This window comes from Oryctolagus cuniculus, chromosome X, assembly GCF_051225735.1.
Source record: "Oryctolagus cuniculus isolate XC-2025 breed Fujian yellow rabbit chromosome X, ASM5122573v1, whole genome shotgun sequence".
NCBI lineage: Eukaryota > Metazoa > Chordata > Mammalia > Lagomorpha > Leporidae > Oryctolagus > Oryctolagus cuniculus.
In genome coordinates, this window is record NC_142888.1 from 32,637,983 (window position 1) to 32,662,897 (window position 24,915).

At 51.1% G+C, this 24,915-nt stretch overlaps 2 protein-coding genes across 3 annotated transcripts in view; one reads left to right on the plus strand and one right to left on the minus strand.

Moving 5' to 3' along the window:
* Window positions 1-2,511: 2,511 nt before the first annotated feature.
* Window positions 2,512-17,502, plus strand: ARAF (A-Raf proto-oncogene, serine/threonine kinase). The gene is made up of 16 exons (XM_008272552.5): window positions 2,512-2,668; window positions 4,033-4,187; window positions 4,344-4,447; window positions 5,202-5,304; window positions 5,400-5,554; window positions 5,668-5,766; window positions 7,087-7,228; window positions 7,319-7,346; window positions 7,431-7,576; window positions 7,696-7,898; window positions 14,450-14,626; window positions 14,708-14,754; window positions 15,167-15,285; window positions 15,522-15,653; window positions 16,551-16,685; window positions 16,900-17,502. The coding sequence occupies exons 2-16, from the start codon at window positions 4,092-4,094 to the stop codon at window positions 17,032-17,034; spliced, it is 1,821 nt and encodes a 606-aa protein (XP_008270774.1). The 5' UTR covers window positions 2,512-2,668; window positions 4,033-4,091; the 3' UTR covers window positions 17,035-17,502.
* SYN1 (synapsin I) overlaps window positions 17,493-24,915 on the minus strand; it is a 58,904-nt gene continuing 51,481 nt past the window's right edge. Inside the window, exons 6-13 of one of the 2 annotated variants that reach the window (XM_070066987.2) lie at window positions 23,012-23,074; window positions 22,132-22,274; window positions 21,959-22,033; window positions 21,759-21,861; window positions 20,695-20,862; window positions 20,248-20,335; window positions 19,547-20,138; window positions 17,493-18,567 (exon numbers count right to left, since the gene is read on the minus strand). In XM_070066987.2, coding sequence (XP_069923088.1) covers window positions 18,432-18,567; window positions 19,547-20,138; window positions 20,248-20,335; window positions 20,695-20,862; window positions 21,759-21,861; window positions 21,959-22,033; window positions 22,132-22,274; window positions 23,012-23,074 — 1,368 coding nt within the window. In that variant the 3' untranslated portion in view covers window positions 17,493-18,431. The remainder of the gene's footprint in view (window positions 18,568-19,546; window positions 20,139-20,247; window positions 20,336-20,694; window positions 20,863-21,758; window positions 21,862-21,958; window positions 22,034-22,131; window positions 22,275-23,011; window positions 23,075-24,915) is intronic. The other variant, XM_070066988.2, reaches the window with a different exon arrangement.

The window sequence follows — 24,915 nt, forward strand, 5'->3', positions numbered from 1 at the left end:
CAGGAAGCTGGAATTGGAAGCAGAGGTGGGACTTGAATCCAGGCACTCTGATACGGGATTTGAGTGTCCTAAGCAGCCGCTTAACTACTATGTCAAACATTCACCCCAAGATTTGAATTCTCTAACCAACAAGAATTTGTAAGAAATCAAAATGTTTAGAATAATATATATGAAGTCATTTTTTTGCCATGCACTTTTGAGGTGTATTTTACATACCGTACACACCCATTTTCAGACTATAATTCCATGAATGCTGACAAATGCACACAGGACAGTCTAATCACCTCTAAATTTTCATCATGCCAGTCTTAGTTTTCTGTTGCTATAACTGAATACTTGAGACTGAAGGACTTGTAAAGAAAAGAGATTTGGGGCTGGCGCTGTGGCATAGGAGGCTAAGCCTCTGCCTGCAGCCCCAGCATCCCTTATGGGCACTGCTTCCAGTCACAGCTGCTCCTCGTCTGATCCAGCTGCCTGCTAATTAGCCTGGGAAAGCAGCAGAACATGGCTCAAGTACTTGGGCCCCTGCATCCGCTTGGGATGCCTGGAGGAGACTCCTGTCTCCTGGCTGCAGATCGGCCCAGCTTCCAGCCATTGCGGCTATTCAGGGAGTGAACCAATGGATGGAAGACCTCTCTCTCTCTCATTCTGCCTCTCAAATAAATAAATAAATAAATAAATCTTAAAAAAAGAAAAGAGATTTGCTTTGGCTCACTGTTCTGAGCCAAACTGTAATCTGTAGTCGGTTCCCTTTCATTGCCGAATGATATTTAGTTATCCCATTGTTGTGTTTCTTTGTCAGTTCTGTCGTTGGACACCCAGGCTGTTTCCAGTTGCTGTTGTTTGTTGTTGTTAACAGCTAATGTGAACATTTATATACAAGTTCCTGTCTGCTCATATTGCAGTAGCATGCTGTGGCTGACTCACCGGAGCCAATTTTGCCCTTCTCTGGTTCAATGGTGTCATATCGGTAGCTTGAAATAAGTCATGGTAGGAGTCGTTAGTTCACACAATTGGCAACTGCTATAAAATAGAGCTTGCTTTCCTCCTGGAAAGCCGGTTGTTAAATATACACAAGCACACCACTGGACATATGCTCTCATTTCTCTGGAGTGCATAATAGGAGTGAGGCTGCTGGATCACATGGTATGTGTATGTTCATACGAAGGTGCCGCACTGTTTTCAAAGATCCAAATAGGAAAATGGGGGAGGGCCAATGAAAGTTATAAGACGGCCCACTCAGCAGAACTTCTGTTTCCTTACAGGCAGAGAAGGCACTCGGTAAATACATATCAAAGCGTGTTGAACCCCTCCCCGCCCTGCCCCCCACACACCCACACCCAGTGACCTTCCTTCAGTCTTTCCATTTCATTGCCGAGGGACGAGGGACGAATCTCCAAACAGGAGGATATAGTCATTTCAAACACAATAGGACATTCAGACTTTGGGGGAAACAATTAAAAAAGAAAAAAAAAAAAAAGCTTTTGCCTATCCAGTGCAAACTCTCCAGAAAGGTAGAAAAGAACGAGAACGTTTTATTTTTGAATAAACATTAAGCCGGACTGCGATGCACATCGCAAGCAATCCGCTAGAGAGATTTCGAAGGCAGATACAACCCATCACACCCATGTTCTCAAAATAACCAGGAACTTGTCCTCAAGGAAGGAAATTCCACAGCACGATTTGGTATGCACAGTTGCTCGCACATTCACCTGGTCATTAGGGTGGCCGGCTGCTTTAGCTTATTCCCTTTATCTAGAAGCAGACTGAAGCTCTGTGACAAGCGGGTACCGACTTGGAGCCAGACACGTAGACCAAATTCCCAGGAAGACTAGGAGCTTAGGGATGTTACTTTCCTGAGTGTTTACATTTCAAGGAGATGGCTCCCAGGCCCTTAAGAAAAACATTCCGGGATTGTACAACCCGCAAGAGGCCTAGCAAGCTGTTAAAAAAATTTACACACATCTCAAAGGGACAGGGAAACTATTTACAAGTTTTCTAAAGGAAATGCTCTAAGCTTCAAAGGGTGGCAAACGGGTTAGAGACCTCCCTGGCTGCCTAGGACTCGTGTTTCCCAAAACAGCGGGTCGCCCAAGAGCCTTTGAAACCCCCAGCCGCAGCCACGCCACAGACCTACTATTATCAAAGGCTAGGAACTATAACTACAGTCTCCCAGACGTCGTAGGTCATTTGGTTTGACTCGAGCCCATTTCAAAGACAGTAAAACTGAGATACAAGAAAACCCTAAAACGGTGCTTAGAGTATTGTCCCAAAAACTTTGCTTAAGGATTTCCTGACCCATTTTCTGAAACCTCTAAAGTCTGCCCCCAAATGACCGAAAAAAAAAAAAGCGCTGGTTTATTCCTGCATGGCAAGATTGGGGTTAAAGCCCTAGGCACGCACTCCCCGCTCCTGGCTGCGCTTGCGCGAGTCGGTTGGAGTGAATTTGCCCCAGACCCTGACGTTTCAAGCGGCCCCTCCTAATCCGGAACACAACCCACATTCCGTCGTTCTGACTTGACAGGCGTGACGCTAATCCAATAAAAATGGAGGGCCGAGTCCCGCAGAGCCAATGGAGAAAATCCGAGGGGTGGTAGAGGCGGATTGTGTGAGGAACCAAGAAGACAGGCCCAAGATGGAGGCGGCGGCGGCTGTAGCGGCGTGACAGGTGAGGGCGGGTCCGACAGGGTTCGGTTGTTGGAGCGACCGCCAGACACGGGCAGGGCGCCCGGACCAAAAACTCAGCTCCAGGATGGCTGCGCCTGGGCCTCGGCGCCCCCCGCCCGGAACCGGAGGAGTGGTTTGACCCGGGGCGAGACCATCGTAGACAGCGGGGGTAGGGTGGATAAGACAGGAGCAAGGCAGTCGTGATGGTTTCGCCCGCCGCAAGTGCCAGCGCGCCTGCGCAGAACCTGGACCCCTTCGGGAGGCGGGACCAGGCCGAGTGGGGTCTGGGGCTGGGGTACCTGGTTCCAGGGTTGTGTCTTAAGCCTCTTAAGGGGTGCGATGACCTTCTGTTACCAGCTCCAGGGAGTGCATGGAGTTGCGGCTCATTCCCTAATGTTCTTATTCTGGATCACTGCCTGACCTCCAAGGGAATATCAAGAGGAGTCCCCCATTTCCCCTCCTTAATCCTCCCCAATTTCCTTCCGTGAATTGCCCACTCGGTTTATACGAGTCATGTGTCTGTGACCCCTCATTAGCTATCAGGAGAATTTTGGAGCCCCCTCCCGTCCACCACCTCTATTTTTGTCACCTTCCCTTCCATTACCTTCCCTTTTTCCCTTTCCTCAGGACAACGTGTGGTGCGCCCACCACTATCACTTGTGTTTGGCCCGATGTCTGCCGGCCCCTGAGATCCACCTCTGTCTCCATGACAGTCCCTAGTGGCCCTTATTAAATGCCCATCAGCATAGTGTCTGGTGATTCCTGTGTGCACTGCTGATCTGGGCCTGGTGACCTCTCCTAGCTCCCTAACACAGTGTCTGTGATGCTACCATCCACATTGCACCCCAGTGCTTAGGGATGTGCACGGTGTCCTTTGCCAGCACAGCTTGGTGCAGCCTGCCTTCTACCCAAACTGAGGGCAGTACCATGAGCCTCGTTTCCTCCCTCAGCATGGTACCTGGGAACCACCACTCTCCATCAGAAAGCCTGAACAACCTGTTCATGGCCATTATGCTTCTGGCACCCCTAGTACATGTGGGCTGACTCCCCCATCAGTCCCAGCACAGAGTGTGCCTCTTTGCAGAGTGTTCCCTGCTTCTCTGTCCCTCCTCTCCGTGCCCCGTGCGGTGAACCCGAGCCCTCGGCACCCCAGCACGCCGAGATAAGCACCAAGGAAAGTCTGAGCGGAGGCGGGATTGGATGAAGTTCCAGTGTTAACAGACTCCCTCCAGCTGTTGTGTGGAAACGAGTATGCAGAGTGGAATGGGATCCTGGAGTTGGAATTTTGTTTTTGTCTCCGGCCACGTGGCTCTCCGACTGTCATCACTAGACTTCTGAATTCCTCCTTTGTTTGTCTCCTCCTAGGAGCCTCATGGCACCTGCCCAGCACCACCTCAGCCCGTCTTGACAAAGTCTTAGGCTCCATGGAGCCGCCACGAGGTCCCCCTGCCAACGGGGCCGAGCCGTCCCGGGCAGTGGGCACCGTGAAAGTGTACCTGCCCAACAAGCAACGCACGGTGGTAAGTCACAGCAGCGAGGCTGGCTAGGGTTGAACCCAGTTCTCAGTGGGAGATCAGGAGGGGGGTGGGGTTCGGGGGCGGCCTCTGCAGAGGGTTGAGTCACCTGGGACCCCTGTGGACTGCTGAGGGTACTTGCTTCTGCACGCACACACACAGATAACTGTCCGGGATGGCATGAGTGTCTACGACTCTCTAGACAAGGCCCTCAAAGTGCGGGGTCTCAATCAGGACTGCTGTGTGGTGTACCGACTCATCAAGGGGTAAGTGTGACAGCCCCGCGCCCACCCACTCCGCTCCCTGCCTCAGAGCCGTCTCACTCCTTCTTCGCGCTGTTGTAGCATCTTCCGTTCATGCAGTGAAACAATGCCAATGGCCCTGCTTTCGTTCCGTTAGTTTAGTGGCCTTTATGGTCATAGCTCACTCTACCCTGGGCCCCAAAGTCCCCCCCGCCTCCACTCTGCTCTGTCAGCTCCTCCCAGAGTTTACCTGTCTCGTTCTTTAAAAATTTCATTGAGTCCCCAATTCTGTCTTTCCTCGGTTTCCCCTTTTCTGATGACTTGGCCCTCTCTGGCCTTCTGCTCGTTCCTGCGTGCTGAGGTTGTGTGGTTTCTTCTTCAGTGCACACATCGTGTTTTATTGGTTTCATTCAACCAGCACCGGGCAGCTTAGCACTTCTGAGATGTCACTTCTGAGATGTAGTGGTTTAGTCTCATTTTCTTCTTGTCTCATGGTGAGGAGCATGGTCCCTTCACGTCATCCTGTGACTCCTTACCCTGTGGCCCTGGGCAGGTCACTGACTCCCTCTGGCATCTGTTCTTCCTTTTGTGAAATGGGGGCAAAAATGCTTGACTCCATCCTAGCGTTGCTGTGATGAGAATTAAACATACCAGAATCACTGCATGAATGGCAGGCTTAAAAGGCCTTGGGATGGGGGAGGGGAACCTGCTTCCCCCTGGCTCCTGTCCTCCCCCCCCCACCACCACCACCAGTCATTCCCTTCCATGCCACCTGTAGGCGAAAGACAGTCACTGCCTGGGACACGGCCATCGCCCCCCTGGATGGCGAGGAGCTCATTGTTGAGGTCCTTGAAGACGTCCCGCTGACCATGCACAATTTTGTGAGTGCAGGGGGACCAGTCGGGCAGGCTGAGGCGGGGTGGGGGTGAGGAGGGCCCTTGACCGGGCCTCAAGCTTCACTGTTGTGCCGTGGCAGGTGCGCAAGACCTTCTTCAGCCTGGCATTCTGTGACTTCTGCCTTAAGTTTCTGTTCCATGGTTTCCGCTGCCAAACCTGTGGCTACAAGTTCCACCAGCATTGTTCCTCCAAGGTTCCCACAGTGTGTGTGGACATGAGTACCAGCCGCCGACAGTGAGCCTGGCTGGGGGGTGGGGCGGGGGAGGGGAAGGATGGAGGCCCCATCACAAGGCCCGGAGGCACAGCTCACCTACACGGCTTTGCTTTATACCCTGCATGCCCTCAAGGTTCTACCACAGCATCCAGGATTTGTCCGGAAGCTCCAGGCAGCATGAGGCTCCCTCCAGCCGCCCCCTGAATGAGCCACTCACCCCCCAGGGTCCCAGGTAGGGATGCCTGAGCTCAAGGGCTACTACACAAGAAGGTCTGGGGGCCCCGGGACCCCCACAAGCCGCACTTTATACATTGGTGTACTTGACTAGCAGGGACTCAGTACCTGCAGGTGAGGGCGTGGGGCTGCATGACCTTGGGCAAATCACTAGTCTCTTTGGGCCTCAGTTTTCCCATTTGGAAAGATGAGGTAATGATGGTTTCTACCAAATAGAGTCCTAATATGAGGAGTAAATGAATTAAAGATTTGCCCAGTGATTAATTAGAACAGAATCTGGCATAGAGTAAATATTCTATTCTTTTGATTATTAATTGTGCGTATTCATAAGCATCTAACTACACTGTTAATTGTTCTACCACTATAACCATGCTCAAGCCTTCCCACTTTAAAATACATATTATTTTATCATAAGCTACTTCCCTTATACACAAATCTCTTTGATGTTAAGTATTATAATACAATAATATATCTATATTAAAATATATTGTTACTCTAATATAATTTGTAATGTGTATATATTTATATAACATTTATGTTACTGTATTCTGTGTTGTGTTACATCATATTTTTATATAATGGAGAGCACCATATATTTTTATATAAAAAAGTAAGGATAGGGTATTGTATTATTTGTAATTTTGGGTGTGTGTAGATGCATTACCTTTGAATTTTATTTTAGGAAAATGAGCATGAAGAAATATTTTTATAATGTGATAATGTGTGTAACATATCATATGTGTAACATGTATAACATGTACCATTACATTATGTATAGTTTTAAACATTGCCACTCCATTATAGATGATGCATGTTCTGTAATCCATAATCTATTTGAGTAGACCATGTCTAATATTTGTCTACTAGAACCTGTCTAATACATATTTATACAGTGTCACCCTCTTCCCTCCTCCCCCTTCGGCAACTTGTCTTTGCTAGGTCCCTAGCTGAGAGAAGTCTTTCCCTACCCTTCCCACCCCCCAGGGCCTCTTTCTGTCTCCTTTTTTTTTTTTTTTGCTTTGTTTTTTTTCTTCCTTGCACCTGTCACTGGGTGGCATATTATGCATTTCTTTGTTTTGTATTTCTCTCTGCCCCTACTGGAATGTCAGCCCCAGGAGAGCAAGAGCTTTCATTGGTGGTGTTTACAGTTTTACTTTTACCTCCTGGGGCGGTGTCTGGCACACTGCAGGCACTCAATAAATGTCTCTTGAGCAAATGAATTGTGGGGCAACCCCGGGAGCTGGTGCCTGCTGGTGGAGGGAGATCTCTTGGTTCTCGGATTCATTCCACAGTGATTTCACAGACTTTCCCCCATCAGCTCCTGCACCCAGCACCATGACCCGGAGCGGTTCCCCTTCCCTGCCCCGGCCAACGCCCCCCTTCAGCGCATCCGCTCCACGTCCACTCCCAATGTCCACATGGTCAGCACCGCAGCCCCCACGGACTCCAGCCTCATGCAGGTGGGTGCCCAGGGGCATGCTGGGCAGAGGGGAGAACCATTCCTCCTGGCCTCCACATCCTCGCTTTGACCCCTGTCTCTCTTCTTCCAGCTCACTGCCCAGAGTTTCGGCACTGATGGTGAGCCCCGTGAAACCCATACCCTGCCCCTCCCCCACCCCTGCCACTCCCACCTGCCTCCACTCATGCTCTCCACCACTGCAGCTGCTGGTGGTAGAGGTGGTGGTGATGGAGCCCCCCGGGGAAGCCCCAGCCCGGCCAGCATGTCCTCGGGGAGGAAGTCCCCACATTCCAAGTCACCATCAGAGCAACGAGAGCGGAAGTCCACGGCCGATGACAAGAAGAAAGTGGTACGTTCAAGGAGGAACCTTTGGAGGGCACCACAGGCTGAGGGATGTGGGATGTGGGAAGTGGGATGTGGGACATGGCAGGCCCCAGGCCCTTCAGATGCCACCTGCCTGACCCACAGAAGAACCTGGGGTACCGGGACTCAGGCTATTACTGGGAGGTACCCCCCAGTGAGGTGCAGCTGCTGAAGAGGATCGGGACTGGCTCATTTGGCACCGTGTTTCGTGGACGGTGGCATGGCGACGTGGCCGTGAAGGTGCTCAAGGTGGCCCAGCCCACAGCCGAGCAGGCCCAGGCCTTCAAGAATGAGATGCAGGTGCTCAGGTGAGGTTGCATCGGGGTGGGGGGTGGGGGGAGGGAGAGGTTTTTTGGGGGGCATGGCAGGCACAGCTGGGCACCTTTTGGGGCAAAAGCTGTGCTTGGGGCCCTGCCTGGATGGGACCTGTGTTTGTGTTGTGTTCCAATGGTGGTTGAAAGTCTTTTCCCTGTCTTGCCCCCTGGGGCAAGTTTGGAGACCCTCTTGGGATGCTTGCGTGGGTGTTTGGGTGAATACTGATAGGAAGTAGCAGCCATGCATCCCCCAGTGGGGGTCTTGTCATTTGCTTGCTGTGAACTGGTTCCAGGGGGTGGGGGCTGAGGGCATGGTTCACAGCATTATGGACCCTTGCATGAGGAGTCTAACATTAGTTAACCACTGTGCCAGGCAGGCCTGCGGCCAGCCTTGCCCTTTGCTTGCTTGTACCACATCATTAATGATATAGTACTGTGGCATGTTCTTGTTCTTAATTTTAAAAAGCACTAGTCATTATCATCATTATCATAATGATTCTGTAATATTATAGGTGCTATAATTGATCAGTAATTAATACTAGTACTTCATTCACACTGTGAAACCCAGGTGGTCCCTTTTTGTCACTGTCGTTCCTACACAGCATAGTCTCATGTACCCATATATCGTGGAGGTTGTACCTGGCAGCATCTACCACTCTGGGGCTGTTGACACAGGCTTTTTGCACTCTATCCAGTGGGTGCAATTATGTCACAGAGTCTGTATCATTAATTGTTACTTGTGTGATTTATTTTTATTTTTTATTTATGTAAGGTGAACAAATTTCATGTATTTTCATATATACAGATTTAGGAACATTGTGATACCTCCCATCCTACCTTCCCTGCCACCCATACTCCTACCCTCATTCTTCCTTCCTTTCTTATTTTTTCTTTTAAAATCTCTTTTTAAGGATATATTTCCAGTTTATTTTGTAATCAAGCTTACCCCCCCACACACAAATAGAAGAAAAAACCACTGTTCCTCAACAGTATAGACAAGGGCTTTAAACAATAATAAAATCTCAAAATGTCCATTTTGCTAATATACATAACATTTTTTGTACTCTATTACTACAGATCAAGGAAATTATATTGGTCTTTTTGGGATGGGCTTATTTCACTAAGCATAATGATTTCCAGTTGCAACCACTTTGTTGCAAAAAACAGGATTTCATTAGTACTCCATAGTGTATATATACCACAATTTCTTTATCCAGTCACCAGCTGATAGGCATAGGGGTTGATTCCATTTCTTAACTATTGTGAATTCAGCTGCAATAAATATGGGGGTACAGATAACTCATTTATATGATGATTTCATTTCACTTGGGTAAATTCCTGGGAGTGGGATGGCTGGGACATACTGTAGACCTATTTTCAGATTTCTGAGGAATCTCCATACTGTTTTCCATAACGGTTGTACTAGTTTACATTCCCATGAACAATTAATTAGGGGACCCTTTCCCCCATATCCTCACCAGCATTTACTTATTTTTTTTTATTTTTGTATGATAGCCATTCTAACTGGGGTGAAGTGAAACATCATTATGGTTTTGATTTGCATTTCCTTGGTCACTAGTGGACCTGAGAATTTTCTCGTGTCTGTTAGCCATTTGAATTTCATCCTTAGAAAAATGCCTCTTCATGTCCTTTGCCCATTTCTTAACTGGATTGTTTATTTAGTTGTTGAGTTTCTTGAGCTCTTTATAGATTCTGGATATTAATCAGTTCCATAGATTGTAAAAATTTTCTTCCATTCTGTTGATTGCCTCTTCACTTTGTTGAGTGTTTCCTTTGCAGAATAGAAGCTTCTTAGCTTGATGTAATCCTATTTGTCTATTTTTGCTTTTATTGCCTGTGCTTCTGGGGTCTTTACAAGAAGTCTTTGCCTATGCCAGTATCTTACAGAGTTTCCCAAAAGTTCTCCTCTAGTAATTTGATGGTATCAGGTCATAGAATTAACTCCTTGATCCATTTTGAGTTGATTTTTGTATAAGGTGTAAGGTCTTGTTTCATACTTCTGCATGTGCAGATCCAATTTTCTAAGCACCATTTGTTGAAGAGACTGTCCTTTGTCCAGGGATTGATTTTAGCTCCTTTGTCAAAGATTAGTTGGTTCTAGATGCATGGATTAATTTGGAGGGTTTCTACTCTGTTCTGTTGATCTGTCTACATGCCTATTTTCATGCCAGTACCAGGCATGATTGTAACTCCCCTGAGGTATGTCTTGAAATATGGTATTTTAGGGCCAGCGCTGTGGCTCACTTGGTTAATCCCTGCGGTGCCGGCATCACATATGGGCACTGGGTTCTAGTCCCAGTAGCTCCTCTTCCAGTCCAGCTCTCTGCTGTGGCCCGAGAGGGCAGTGGAGGATGGCCCAAGTGCTTGGGCCCTACACCTGCATGGGAGACCAGGAAGAAGCACCTGGCTCCTGGCTTTGGGGGGCCATTTGGGGGATGAACCAACAGAGGGAAGACCTTTCTCTCTGTCTCTCTCTCTCACTTCTATAACTCTACCTGTCAAATACAAAAAAAGAAATATGCAGCTTTGTTTTCATTGTTTAAGATTGCTTTAGCTATTCTGGGTCTCTTGTGTTTCCATATCATTTTAGCATTGTTTTTCCTAGATTTGAGAAGAATGCCATTGTTATTTTGATCGGAATCGCATTCAATCTGTAAATTGCTTTTGGTAGTATGGACATTTTGATAATATTAATTATTCCAATCCACAAACATAGAAGATTCTTCTATTTTTTGTGTGTTTTTTTTTATTTCTTTCTTTAATGTTTTGTAATTTTCATTGTAGAAATATTTCATATCCTTGGTTAAATTTATTCCAAGGTATTTAACATTTTTTGTCACTATTGTGAATGGGACTAATCTTACAAGTTCTTTCTTAGCCATGGCATTGTCTATGTATACAAAGGCTATTGATTTTTGTGTGTTGATTTTACAACCTTACCAAACTCTTGTATGAGTTCCAGTAGTCTCTTAGTGGAGTCTTTTGATTTCCCTATATAGGATCATTTCGTCTGCAACAGGGATAATTTGACTTCCTCCTTTCCAATTTATTTCCCTTTGATTTCTTTTACTTGCTAATGGCTTTGGTTAAAATTTTCATAACTATATATATAACTATATAGCTGGCCGGCGCCGCAGCTCACTAGACTAATCCTCCACCTTGCGGCGCCGGCACACCGGGTTCTAGTCCCGGTCAGGGCGCCAGATTCTGTCCCGGTTGCCCCTCTTCCAGTCCAGCTCTCTGCTGTGGCCAGGGAGTGCAGTGGAGGATGGCCCAAGTACTTGGGCCCTGCACCCCATGGGAGACCAGGATAAGTACCTGGCTCCTGCCATCGGATCAGCGCGGTGCGCCGGCTGCAATGCGCCGGCCGTGGCGGCCATCGGAGGATGAACCAACAGCAAAGGAAGACCTTTCTCTCTGTCTCTCTCACTGTCCACTCTGCCTGTCAAAAAATAAAAATAAAAAAAAAATCTTAAAAAAAAAAGTTTGGTAGAATTCAGCACGAAGCCGTCTGGTCCTGGACTTTTCCTTCTTAGGAGGGTCTTCATTACTAATTCAATCTCCTTCTTGGTTATTGGTCTATTTAGGTTTTCTGCACCTTCATGACTGAATTTCAGTAGATTGTATGTGTCCAGAAATCTATCCATTTTTTCTGTATTTTCCAATTTGTTGGCATATAGCTCTTTGTAGTAATTCCTGATAATTTTTATTTCTATGGTATCTGTTATTATATCTCATTTTTCATCTTTGATTATTATTATTATTAATTTGGATCTTCTCCTTTTTTGGTTAGTTGGGGCCATATTGTATCAATTTTATTTATTTTTTGAAAGACCAGTTATTCATTTCATTGATGTTTTGTATCATTTTTCTGATCTCAATTTTAAAAAATTGCTTCTCTAATTTTAATTATTTCTTCCTCCTAATTTTGGGTTTCATTTGTTCTTGTGTTTTTAGGTATTTGAGATGCATTGTTAGATCATTTATTTGATGCCTTTCTAATTTTTTGATGTAGGCAGTAATTGCTATAAACTTCCCTCTTTTTTAATTTTTTTTTTTATTTTTTGACAGGCAGAGTGGACAGTGAGAGAGAGAGAGAGAGAGAGAGAGAGAGAGAAAGGTCTTCCTTTTTTGCCGTTGGTTCACCCTCTAGTGGCCACCTGCGGCCAGCGCACTGTGGTCGGAGCACTGCGCTGACCCGAAGGCAGGAGCCAGGTGCTTCTCCTGGTCTCCCATGGGGTGCAGGGCCCAAGTACTTGGGCCATCCTCCACTGCACTCCCTGGCCACAACAGAGAGCTGGACTGGAAGAGGGGCAACCGGGACAGAATCCGGCGCCCTGACCGGGACTAGAACCCAGTGTGCCGGCGCCACAAGGCGGAGGATTAGCCTAGTGAGCCGCGGCACCGGCCTTAAACTTCCCTCTTAACATGGCTTTTGCTGTATCCCTTAGGTTTTGGTATGTTGTACTGTCATCTTCATTCGTTTCCTGGAATTGTTTTATTTCTCTTTTGATTTCTTCTGTGACCTCCCTGTTCACTCAGGAGGGTGTTGTTCAGTCTCCATGTCTATGCATATTTTCTGGAGTTTCTGAAGTTGCTTATTTCCAGCTTCATTCCATTGTGGTCAGAAAAGATATGTGGTATGATTTCAGTTTTTTTGAATTTGTTGAGACTTGCTTTATGGCCTAGCATATGGTCTGTCCCAGAGAATGTTCCATGAACTCATGAAAAGAATGTGCATTCTGCAACTGTGTGATGAAGTGTTCTGTAGATATCAATTAGATCTGTTTTGTCCATTGTATAGAATGGCTCTGTTGTTTGTTGATTTTCTGTCTAGTTGATCTGTCCATTGATGAAGGTAGGATGTTGAAGTCCCCTATTATTATTGTATGAGAGCCTGTTTCTCCCTTTAAATCCATTAACATTTGTTTTAAATAGCCAGGTGCCCTGGCATTGGGTGCATATACATTTATTATAGTCATATCTGCCTTTTGAATTGATCCCTTAATCATTTTATCATGCCCTTCTTTGTCTCTTTTAACAGTTTTTGTATTAATATCCTTTTTTTCTGATATTAGGATGGCTACTCCATTCTTTTTTTTGCTTTCTCTCAGCATGGTGTATCTTTTCCCATTCTTTTACTTTCAGTGTGTGTCACACACTTGTGTGATCTTAGTCTTTATCCTCATAATGAATGTCACAGTAGAAAACTCTTGTTCTGGGTTCCTCTCTGTGAGCTGGCAGTTGAATGCTGTTCATTTTTACTCTCATTCAGTGTTAACCATAGTCTTAACCACTATTTAGAATCCTTGTGTGCTGTGTTATCCTCTGATGTGAGCAAAATGGCATCCATGCTATTTGCATTTCTGCTAGCAGTGTGTCTGTGGCTATTACTTCTTTCTGTAAGGAATGAAGATTTTCTCAAAGTAGGGAGAAATGATTCATAGAGACCGAGTTCCCGCAACATAGACCCATGTACCTAGCAGCAAGAACAGGAAGATGACATTTTAATTTTTTTTCTTGTTTTCAAATGTTTATTCATTTATTTTCATCTACTTGAGAGGCAGAGAGTCGGGAAGGGGAGGAATGGGGTGGGGGAGAGACACCATGTACTGGTTTACTCCCCGAAATGTTTGCAACAGCCAGGATTGGGCAGGCCAAAGCCAGAAGCTCAGAATTCACTCCAGGTCTCCCATGTAGGTGGCAGGGACCTAAGTACTTTAAGCCATTCTCTGCTGCCTCCCAGGGTGTGCATCAGCAGAAAGCTGGGTTGGAGCAGAGTAGCTGGCACTCAAACTGGCACTCCAATATATAATACTGGCATCCGTAGCATCGGCTTAACCCTCTGTGGCACAGTGCCCACTCCTGAGAGTGAGATTTTCAGAGTGCTTACTCTGTATGTTCAGCGCTGCGCTAAGCACCTTATAGATTGCTTATTCGCTTATTCCACTGGACATCCTTGTAAGGTAGCTACTCTAGTGATCACAGTTGTACAGTTGAGGGACATGAGGCCCAAAGAGGTTAAATGTCTTCCCCAAGGCTGTACAGTAACTGGTGAAGTCTAGTTTTGAACTGAGGATGTAACAAGGGCCCAGACTCCAAACTCTACCTCGAAGCCTGTCACGGCAATTAAGAGGCTGTAATCACTGTATCACCAGTATGTTTACCTTGCATTTATCTCAGTGTTATGTCAGTGTATCAGTGAAGAGGGTTGGCAGCAGGCCCAGGTAATGGTCTATGGCAGAGGTGTAGAGGGTGTTAACAGTTGGAGATGCTGCTGGTAGGCAGAGGGGTGGGGCTGCTGCTCCCTCCCTCCTGCTTTTGTGGGGAGACACTGATGAGGAAGCTCAGAGCGTAAGTCCCCAGCAGACGTGTCTCACACACTGATGGAACCTGGCAGCAGTCTGACCCTGAGTGCCCTAAAAGACAAAGTGAAAAGGAGTGACAGAAGAGGGCAACAAACAGTGCCATTCCCGATGTTCAGCAAGGACCTGACAGTCGCTGTTTTTCCTCCCCACCCACAGGAAGACACGGCATGTCAACATCTTGCTATTCATGGGCTTCATGACCCGACCGGGCTTTGCCATCATCACACAGTGGTGCGAGGGCTCCAGCCTCTACCACCACCTACATGTGGCCGACACGCGCTTTGACATGGTCCAGCTCATCGACGTGGCCCGGCAGACTGCCCAGGGCATGGAGTGAGTCTCAGGGTTTGGGGGAGGGGAGAGATAGGTGTATAGGAGCACCCAGCCAATTACTACCTGCCTCTACCTCCGCAGCTACCTCCATGCCAAGAACATCATCCACCGAGACCTCAAGTCTAACAGTATCTACCTGTTTCTGGGTGAGGGCTTAGAGGGCTGGTTCCCACGGGTGTGTTCTGGGGTTGAAGAGGGAGGGGCCTATGTCAACATGGCTAGCAGCCTGCGAGGGGGCTTTGGGGAGGGCTGTTGGTGAGGAGTCAAGTGCTCCTGGTTCACGTGTGATTCTTGGAGACTGGTCAGGGTCTGAGGTGTGGAAATTCTCTGAGCAGGGCAGGGCAGGTTCAGATCCCATTTGAGGGCCTTCTTGGCTGAGTCACAGAGGGGGGCCCAATGTGGAAGGCATCGCTTGGAGCTCCCCTCTCCCATCCAGGTTGTGCATGGTTTGTGTGACATTGAGGGGTTTCTGGTCTGGGGCACTCATGGGTGAGAGATGTGGCTATTAGGAGTCCCTGTAGTGGCCCTTGACTCTGGTGGACATCTTCCTACATGAGGGGCTCACAGTGAAGATCGGTGACTTTGGCCTGGCCACCGTGAAGACGCGGTGGAGCGGGGCCCAGCCCTTGGAGCAGCCTTCAGGCTCTGTGCTTTGGATGGTGAGTTGGGCCACAGTGGTCAGGGGCCCATGGGGACATGGGCTCCTGGATTGTGGTATGTGGTCTTAGCAGGGACGGGGATCCCTACATCAGCTATGGATGTCCGAACTACTCACGTTCTCCCTCATCTGAGTGCCTCTGAGTTGTACCTGCTGTGGCCAGTGGCATGTAAGAGTATGGGCCAGCCATTCGCTGACTCCCACACTCCCCTCCCTGTCTGGTCTGGCTTCTTGAAGGCGGCTGAGGTGATCCGCATGCAGGACCCGAACCCCTACAGCTTCCAGTCGGACGTCTATGCCTACGGGGTTGTGCTCTACGAACTCATGACCGGCTCACTGCCTTACAGCCACATTGGCAGCCGTGACCAGGTGAGCTGCACGCCGGACTCACAGTTCCCTGGACTGTGGGACCCCTTCAGGCTTCCACACTCCAGATCCTTCCTTTGCACAGATCAAAAATGCCATACTTGCCCCAGGAAGCTCAAATTTTCTAAGAGGGGAACTCCCAGAATCCTCTGGACTCCAGACAATTTTTATAAATCCTCTTGGTCTCCCATACTCAGGTTCCTCTCCTTCCTACACATCCACATTCCTCTGTGACACAATCGTCAAAGTCCAGAATCCCTTGAATCCCTTGGGTCCCCCCCACACAACACCCAGAAGCCCCCAGGACCTCTGGATACTCAAAATCCCCCAGTTTCCTTAGCCCAGAATCTCATTTCTCCAGAAACATTCCGTCTGTGCTTCCAGAATAAATAGACACTGACAGTCACCCAGGTGTTGGTTATCTGGTGGGATTGGGGGCTCTGGACTCTCACAGTTCTTCAAGTTCAAGGCCCAGAACCTCCCTAGGCCTCAGAAACCCAGGCTACAGTTACCAAGTCTTTGGATCCTAAACATAGTCTTATACAGGCCACATGGAGCCATAGACTTCTAGGCCCCACGCTCCAAAGAAATACAAGGTCCCTTAGAGCCAGAACTCCATGTTTTCTCAAGACCTAGTACTGTCCAGGCCATAAGCTCCCTGAAAACTTGTGGATCCATAATTCTCTGGGCCCCAGACACCTGAAATCCTTGACACCTCCCAAATTAACTCCCTCTGTTCTGTAAGTAGAGAATCTTGTCATGTCCTTAGAGACCCATAATCCTCAGCTCTAGTGTTCAGAGTACCCCATGAACCCCCAAAATGAGCCTCTTGCATCCTTCAAATGCCAGAATTTCCTGGCCTGGACACCAGGTCACCTCCTTTCTATTGCCCCTGCCCAGATCATCTTTATGGTGGGCCGTGGCTATCTGTCCCCGGACCTCAGTAAAATCTCCAGCAACTGCCCCAAGGCCATGCGGCGTCTGCTGTCTGACTGCCTCAAGTTCCAGCGGGAGGAGCGGCCTCTCTTCCCCCAGGTGAACCACTTGGGAGGACTGGGCACCCTGGAGGGACTCGGAGGAGGAGGAGGGACTTGGAAGAGATCGAGCTAGGTGTGACTGTGAACCATGTTGGAGGCTCCCAGGTGTATGCGGTGTGTGTGTTTCCCCATCAGGCTGGGGCCTGGAGGTATTAGGGTACCCACGGGACTTTGGACATCCTTGCTCACCGCTCCCCTCCTCCCACCTCCAGATCCTGGCCACGATTGAGCTGCTGCAACGGTCACTCCCCAAGATTGAGCGGAGTGCCTCCGAACCCTCCTTGCACCGCACCCAGGCTGACGAGCTGCCTGCCTGCCTCCTCAGTGCAGCCCGCCTTGTGCCTTAGGCCCCACCCTCAGCCAGCGGGGGCCAATCTCAGCCTGCCACGCCAAGGAGCCCTGCCCACCCACCAACCAATCAATGTTCCTTCTCTGCCTTGATACTGCCTCAGGATCCCCCATCCCCCACCCTGGGGGATGAGGGGTCCCCAATGTGCTCTTCCAGTTCGTCTGGAATTGGGGGATTCCCCCAAAGACTGAGACCCCCTGCCCCCTCCGTAATTTGTTTTGCTCTTGGCTTTGGGGATACTTGTAAATTTGGGGAGCTCCTCCATCCCTAAAGGATGGGATTTGTGGCAGGGATTCCACTCAGAACCTCTCTGGAATTTGTGCCTGATGTGCCTTCCACTGGATTTTGGGGTCCCCAGCACCCCGTGTGGATTTGGGGGTCCCCTTTTGTGTGTGTGTGTGTGTGTGTCCCCTGCCATTCAAGGACTCCCTTCTTTTTTCACCAAGAAGCACAGAATTCTGCTGGGCCTTTGCTTGTTTATTTAGCTTCCCGACTCTTCTCTTGGGGTTCAGAGCCGCTGAGGGATGGGGTGAGTCCAGGCAAGGAGTGGAGGTGGGAGGGGGAGGTGCGGACCACACAAACAGCGTCACTGCACGCGTCACCACAGGCGGCACGATGAACGAGGACCACATATGCCAAGCACGGCACGAGAGGAGGCCACATCAGTCACAGACACAGACGTCACGGCAAAGGTGGGGAAGTGGGAGACCGCTGGCCTTCCATGTGCAAAGGATTCTGAGAGGATGGGTGGAGTTTGCATATTTAAAGACAGCTGTCAGAGGCAGGAAATCTGGGGAGGGTGTCCCTGGGGGAACCGAAGGGTCCTGGAAGTGGGAGGAGCTCCCAAAGTGCTGAATGGACTTGGAGGAGTGGGCGCAGGGAAATCCTGGTGGTGGGTGGTGTTCGAAGGTGTGGATCTCCAGAGAGAGAGCGAGGAGATCCGTGGAAAGGGGCTCAAAGGTAGGGGTTTCTTGTGCTGGGGAGATCTGGGACCAGGAGTGGGGTTTTCCAGGAATTTCAGGGCTCCAGAGGAGGCTCAAGTGGTGTCTGAGCTAGAAACGAGTGGCCTGGTGTTTGGGGGCTTCCAGGAAGGGAAACGCCCTCTGGGGGAGACCAGCAGAGGAGGCCTTTGGGAACTTGGAGGTTCTAACACCAACCTGGCGGAGAGCAGGAGTGGGGTTCTAAAAGGACCTGGAACTTGCAGATGGGAGAATGAGGTTTAGGACCAGGCATGAGGTTTCTCAAGGGATGTGAGCATCTTGAAGAATGAGAAGTGGGGTCTGGGAGAACCAGCAGAGGGGGTTCTCAAGGGATCTGGAGACTCCAAAAGTGAGAAATGGATTCAGGGCCCAGAGAAGGGTTGCCCAGGGATTTGGGGGTTCTCAGGGTGGGGTGTCAGTCGGAGAAGAGGCTGGCGAAAGACTTCCTCAGGCTGCGGATGGTCTCAGCTTTCACCTCGTCCTGGCTAAGGCTGGGCCTGGGCGGGGCTGGCTCTGGAAGGTTGAAGGCATTGGTCAGAGACTGGGATTTGCTAGAGAGAGACAAGGTGGGAGGCATGGGAGGAAGGGGGGAAGAGGAAGGGGAGGAAGGGAGAGAAACACAATGTTACCCCAGGCCCGGCCCCAGCCCTGCCCCTCTGATCCTGGGGCTGTGCCTGTGACCTTCCCACCCACCACCATGGGCCTGGACCCTGATGGATTCTCAAGGCTGGGAGGACCCCCAAGTGGGTGGCGTCCTGGGTCAGGACAGGGCTCTGGGACAGGCTGGGGGGACTTAGGTCCAAGGTGAAAAAATGCATTCACAGGAAGAGGCCTGAGCTGAATTCCCGAATTCTAGGCTGGTCTGATGGAAAGGGGAAGGCCCTGGGGGTGGGGGTGGGGTAGGGGGGAGGTCTCCGAGCTGGATGTGAGGATTCTGGGAGCACAGGCTGGCAGGGGGCAAGTCAGTGTGAGGGAGAGCAGTTGGGAGGGGCAGGATTTCAGCTGGGGGTGGAGGTGGGGGTGGGGCAAAGGTAGAGACTGTGTTGGGATGACTTGGGAGGAGACTGCAGGATTATTGGGGGATGGACCAGAAAGGAGCCTAGACTATTGGGAAGAGCGGAATGAAATAGGGTTTAGGAATCAGGCCTGGAGTGGGGTTTGGGGAGCAGCTGGGAGGAGGAGAGTGAAGGGGGTGGACTGGGCTCTAGCCCTGAAGGTGAGTGGGCAGGGCCACCGGACAGGCCCAGAGGGCCTGCTGGAGAGGACTCTTCCCAGCCCTGTTCAGGAGAAATCTGAACCCAAAGTGGTTTCTCTGGGATCCTGGCACGAAATCCCTGGGATGGAGGCCAGAGGAACTGGGACGGAGGGGAGGGGCGAACGCTTTGGGGAGGGGTTTGGCTCAGGCTGGAGAGAGTTCATGGGATCCCCGAATAGGGCCTGGGTCTGTAGCCCGGGCGCTCGGGCTGCTGTGGCGGGGTCGGAGCCTGCTCTGTGAGCAGCGAGGTGAGGCCTCCGTAGGGGTCCCCTTACTTGAGCTGGGGGTGCGGGGGTCCCCCGGCAGCGGCGGTGGCGGGTGGCGGCACGTCCTGGCTGGGTTTCTGGGCCAGCTGTGGCTTGGCAGGACGTCCGGCAGGGCCTGGGCCGCTGGGCCGAGGCTGCTGCGTGGTGGGTGGCCCAGTGCGGGGCCCAGGACCTGCCTGGCTGGCCTGGCGTGTGGGGCCAGCAGGGCCTGGGGGTTTCTGGGGAGGGCCCTGGCGCTGCTGCCCACCCGGTGGTGCCCCTGAGGCCTTTGGTGGAGCTGGACCAGAGACGGATGTCTGGCGGGTAGCCTGTGGGGGACCCGCCTGGCGCTGGGGAGATGGGGAGGCAGGCGGACGAGCGGCTGGAGGCGCTCCTGGGCCTCCCGCCACTGGCCGGGATTGGCGACCTTGACCCTGGGTCAGAGGTGCAGCCTGGGATACAGGCTGCTGGGGCGCCGATGTGGGACTCGGTAGGCGCTGTGGCAGGGGGCTGCCAGCTGGGGGTCCAAGGCCTGAAAGATGCTGCTGGCCCTGTGGGGGCGGGCGCTGCTGCAACGGGGGTCCCTGGCGCTGGGGGCCTGGGCCAGGCTGTGGAGGGCCACCTAGAGGACAGAAAGAGAGAGAGTGCACATGTGAGAATAAGCAAGTGCAGGGGAGGGGTGGGGCGGCCTGCTGAGTGGTCAGAGCTGAAAAAGCTGGCCCCATACTCACCCTGTGGTGGAGGTCGCTGCTGAGCTGGGGGGCCTGCAGGCTGCTGGGAGGTCTGGCGACCCAAGGGCAGGGCCCCTGGGGAGGGAGTCTGCGGCAGAGGAGTGGAACAGGAGAGGTTAAAAATAGTTCCGAGCCAGCAGAGCATCAACCAATCAGAGGGACACAGGTTCCCTGTATGCTGGGTGTTGCCCACTTGTGGCCTAGCTGAAGGGATGCTGGGCGGGGGTGGGGAGTTATGGGATGGGTGACTCTCCCACTCCTCAGTCGGGGGTCAGGAGGCACTCAGGGCAATCAGGGGAGCAGTTATGTGTCATTTTTTTTAGCAATTGGCAATCGCCACCTCCTGTGCATAAAGGTGATGTTGTTAGCCGGTGGATGATGGGTTCAAGGAAACCACATGCCCCAGGGCTGGCCTCCCCACCACTAGCTCAGCACCAGGGGCCTGACCTGGCTGTGGGAGCCCCTGCCAGGTGAGGCATCCCGCTGCTGCTGCTGCTGCTGCTGCTGCCGCTGCCGGGGCAAGGCCTGAGCCATCTTGTTCACCACGAGCTCTACGATGAGCTGCTTGTCTTCATCCTGGTGGTCCCCAATGAGTGGCATGGAGGAGCCCACCACCTGGGGGAGATGGGAGAGGGATGCGGTGAGGGCAGAGGCAGGAAGTGCACAGGAAGCCATAGTAACAACACGCTTTCAGCTGGCACAAGGCATGGCGACGGCGAGGAAGCGAGCTTTGGTTTCTAAGACGCACTCACTCATGGCGCACTGTGAGAAGGCTTGGCTTTACAAGGCACTGGGGAGGCACTCCCGAGCAGGGCCGACCAAATGAGCAGGCGCACGCCTCATCTAGCCCACCACCTCTTTTTGTATGGCCCATGAACTTAGAATGGGTGATTTTTTTTTTAATAATTGAAAAAAAATCAGAAGATTTAATGATATGTGAAAACGATCTGAAATTTACATTCTGTATCCATGAGGAAAGTTTAACTAGAACACAGCCACAATGATTTTTGTGATCTATCATCCATGACTGCTTTTGCCAAGTTGAGTATGTATGACCTACAGAGCCTAAAATATGCCCTGTCTGGTCCTTCGCAGAAAATGGTTCCCAGTCAGTGCTTCCTCGTTGGCTAGGCTCTGTCCTTTTACAAAGCGTGCTGCCATTGGCGGGGTTCACAGAACACTTTAAAGGTTACCGAGTGCTTTGCCATCTGCAACAATGTCTCAATTCACAAAACACTTTCTAGTTTAACAAATGCTTGCCATTCGCCATGGATGCCCAAGTCCACCAAGCACTTTAGAGTTTACTAACTGTTTTGCCATTTGCCAGGGATATCCCAATACATGTTTTGCCATTTGCCAGGGATATCCCAAAACGCAAGGCACTTTACAGTTTATTCAGTGCATTGCCATTCACAGAGGACCTCCGAACCACGGGCGCTTCACAGTTTGGAGTGTTCCTGGCAGGCACCTGTTCCTTCCTCTATGCCCCGCTGACCCGTGGGTGCTCCCACCTCAATGATGTGGTCCCTTCCGTCCTTGCCATGCAACGCTTCCACTGCACAGATGTCCAGTCCCCCAAAAATCTCCGAGCATGTATCCACCCAGAGCTTGTACCTGTCAAGAGAAGACAAGGGGCAGGGGAGGAGCCTGTTAGTGCCTTACCTAAGCGGCCACACTGCCACTCTCTGCACCTTGAGTTCAGGCCACCCACCTGTCAGACATGGCGATCTGCTCAAGCATTGCAGAGCCAGTGTTGGTCTTCCAGTTCCCTGACACTGACGTTCTCCTGGGGGGACAAAGGGAGAGAGAGAGGGGGGCTCAGGGGGACTGGGCCACACAGGGCAGTGCAGGGGACCTTGTCCAGGTCCTGGCTTCTCTACTCACATGTAGGCCTTGTAGTTCTGCCCGATTTTCTGGACACGCACATCGTATTTGGCGTCGATGAAGGGCTCGGCAGTGGCATATGTCTTGGTCAGCGCCACAACGCTTGCGATGTCCTGGAAGTCATGCTGATTGTCCACTTTGACCTGTGAGCATGGAGGCAGACATCAGGGTGTGGTCCAGGCAGGAAAGCAGTGGGGAGTGGGGGCCTCGGGGGGTGTGTGTGCACACATGACCCAAGTGAGGTGAGCACACAGAAATTAAGCGGGCACACCAAGGCACTGAAGCAAGCAGAACTGTGGCTCTCCCATTTTACACATGTCTGAGCAGACCCGAGGTTGTGTGCCTACGACTCTGAGACTACTAATGTCATTTTCCACTTTAAATGGGTAAGTAGTATGGTGTGTGAATAAGATCTCAATAAATCTGTGAAAAAAGCTGTGTGTATATACAGTACGTGCCTAGGGGCACCCAGACACACTATCAGCTGCACACACACTCTACAAACAGAAGCTTGGACACACTCGGGCTAACAAATAGTCTGCTTTCTACATATGCACAGACACAGTCGGCTGGGCTAGAAAAGCATACAGGACCTCAAGAGCCTCTACACACACACACACGCATGTGCAAGGCTGAGCACACTGGCAAAATGACAGGATACAACATCGGCTGAACACACCACAGGAAAAAGGGCAGACAAAAACAGTTGAATGTCAAGAAAATTCAAGTCCAAGCAGATGAAGACACCCAGGACACACGATCGTACAGTGTTACTGGTGTGTGCTGAATATACCCACATCTGCCTGCATACACGCAGGGCCAGGCCCATGCACTATATGCACGTGCACGTATGCACACACTTCCACAGCCGGGAACTCACCTTGCCCATGCCGGAGTGCGCATGCCCCATCTTCACAACCACCGGGTATGTTGTGCTGCTGAGCTGGTGGGAGCAAAGGCAGAGGAGGTGTGGTCAGGGCAGGAGGGCTAGCCATGGGGGGCTGAGGGGATCCCATCCAGCGAGAGCTGCCTTAAGAGCCATTTTGCAGAAGAGGCGGTCGAGTCGTAGACAGATGGCGGTCATTTAGGAAATGAGGAAGGCGGGGGGGGGGGGGAGTAGCAGAGGGAGGGCAAGACCCAAAGGTCCATCGGTCACCCTGAGTGTGCGGGCTTCAGCAGGTCCAAGCTCAAACTCGAACCCAGAGCCCTGCCTGCCTGTCCCTCCCTTTACTCCCCCAAGTCCCAGACTTCCTGCCTCTGCTTTCCCGAGCAGAGACATGGGATATGGGTGGAGGACTTTTCCAGAAAAGATTAAGTTTGTTTATACAGTGAATAGATGATAGGGAGGTAGGTTTGTGTGTGTGTGTGTGTGTGTGTGTTGAGCATATAGCAACTGGCCTCTCAGCCTAAACTTGTAGAAAGCCTCTCCCCCTACCCCACATCCTTTGGATACACACACAAACCCTCAGAACTCAGACCTACACAACAGAACCGAGAGATGCCCAGGCACGTTGGGGCTGACCAGCAATGCCAGCTGAAAGTGCCCTGGGCTCTGGGGATTGCACCCCAGTCCACACTGTTGCTTAGCCTTCCAGGTCTCAAGAGCATGGCACAGTGGCCAGCACTCCTGGGCTACATGCTCCTGACACCCTTACATAGTCAGCCCTTGGGGGCACCCCCTACACACACACACACACACACACACACAGGCTCCCTCCCCTTGCCCAAACCCACACACCGGCCAGACACACAGCACACAAAGGATTACCCATATGAAACAGAGGCACACACAACTCAAGCGGGCACACTCAACAAAACCGGGCACCTGCTCAATATTCACAGGTGCACGTGCAACTCCTAGGCACATGCCCAGCAACTGAAAGGATCTACACGACTTAACAGAGGGACGTGCACCTCTCCACTTTCACACAACCACTGAGACCCATAGCACACTCCTGGGAGCATGGTTAGACGCACACCTCGTGCGGCACGGAAAGACATACACACCACGGGAGATACCCGCAACTCTCTGGAATATACAGCACTTGTGGACACCCACAGCTTCAGGGGGAAAGGATACTTTGAATTCTCTCTGCACCCGGGGCGGGTGGGGGGCGGTAGAGAGAACTGAGCTGGATGACCATAGGCCCCTCCCCGCCAGCACGTATGCAAGCGCAGGGCCCTCCCTCACGCAGACAGAGGGATGGCATTCCCGGAGGGGCTGCTGGGGCGGTGGCGGCTCCCAGTTCCCGACAGGCACAGGAAGCCCACACACTCAGGGTGACCGATGGACCTTCAGGTCTCGCCTCCCTCTGTTCCTCCCCCGCCGCCTTCCTCATTTCCTAAATGACTGGCGTCATTCGCGGGAGCTGAGAGGCCCAGTGTCCGGACAGGGAGACTGACAGAGATCCTCCAGGCAGTGTGCCAGGGACATGATGCCAAGGCATGCGTGTGACGTCCCAGTTGGGCACCACACCACACAGAGTGAACAGCACACTCACAACTGTGCATGAACCCAGACCCACTTCACAGACTTCGATACACACCTCCCAGAAGCAGCACACAAAACATGTGAAGTGGTACAGGGTGCTCAGCCACATCCCCAAAGCATAGCACCCATGGGTCCAGGCAGCGCCCAGAGGCAGCAAGATGCCAGAGAGCTGCGCACACATGCCCATCCCCTACCATCTGAGGTCTCTAGGGCTCTCTTTTCAGAAAGTGTCCTGGGTTCTTCTGAACCTGAGCCTGAACACAACACTGTATGTGCTGTGTGTGTCTGCACAC

What these genes read in the sequence shown, in the direction of transcription:
- ARAF (XM_008272552.5), top strand. Translation starts at nt 4,092, where the DNA reads ATGGAGCCGCCACGAGGTCCCCCTGCCAACGGGGCCGAGCCGTCCCGG. An exon ending in GTGTACCGACTCATCAAGGG is followed by an intron (nt 4,448 to 5,201) that starts GTAAGTGTGACA and finishes TGCCACCTGTAG; the next exon opens with GCGAAAGACAGTCACTGCCT. An exon ending in CCAGAGTTTCGGCACTGATG is followed by an intron (nt 7,347 to 7,430) that starts GTGAGCCCCGTG and finishes CCACCACTGCAG; the next exon opens with CTGCTGGTGGTAGAGGTGGT.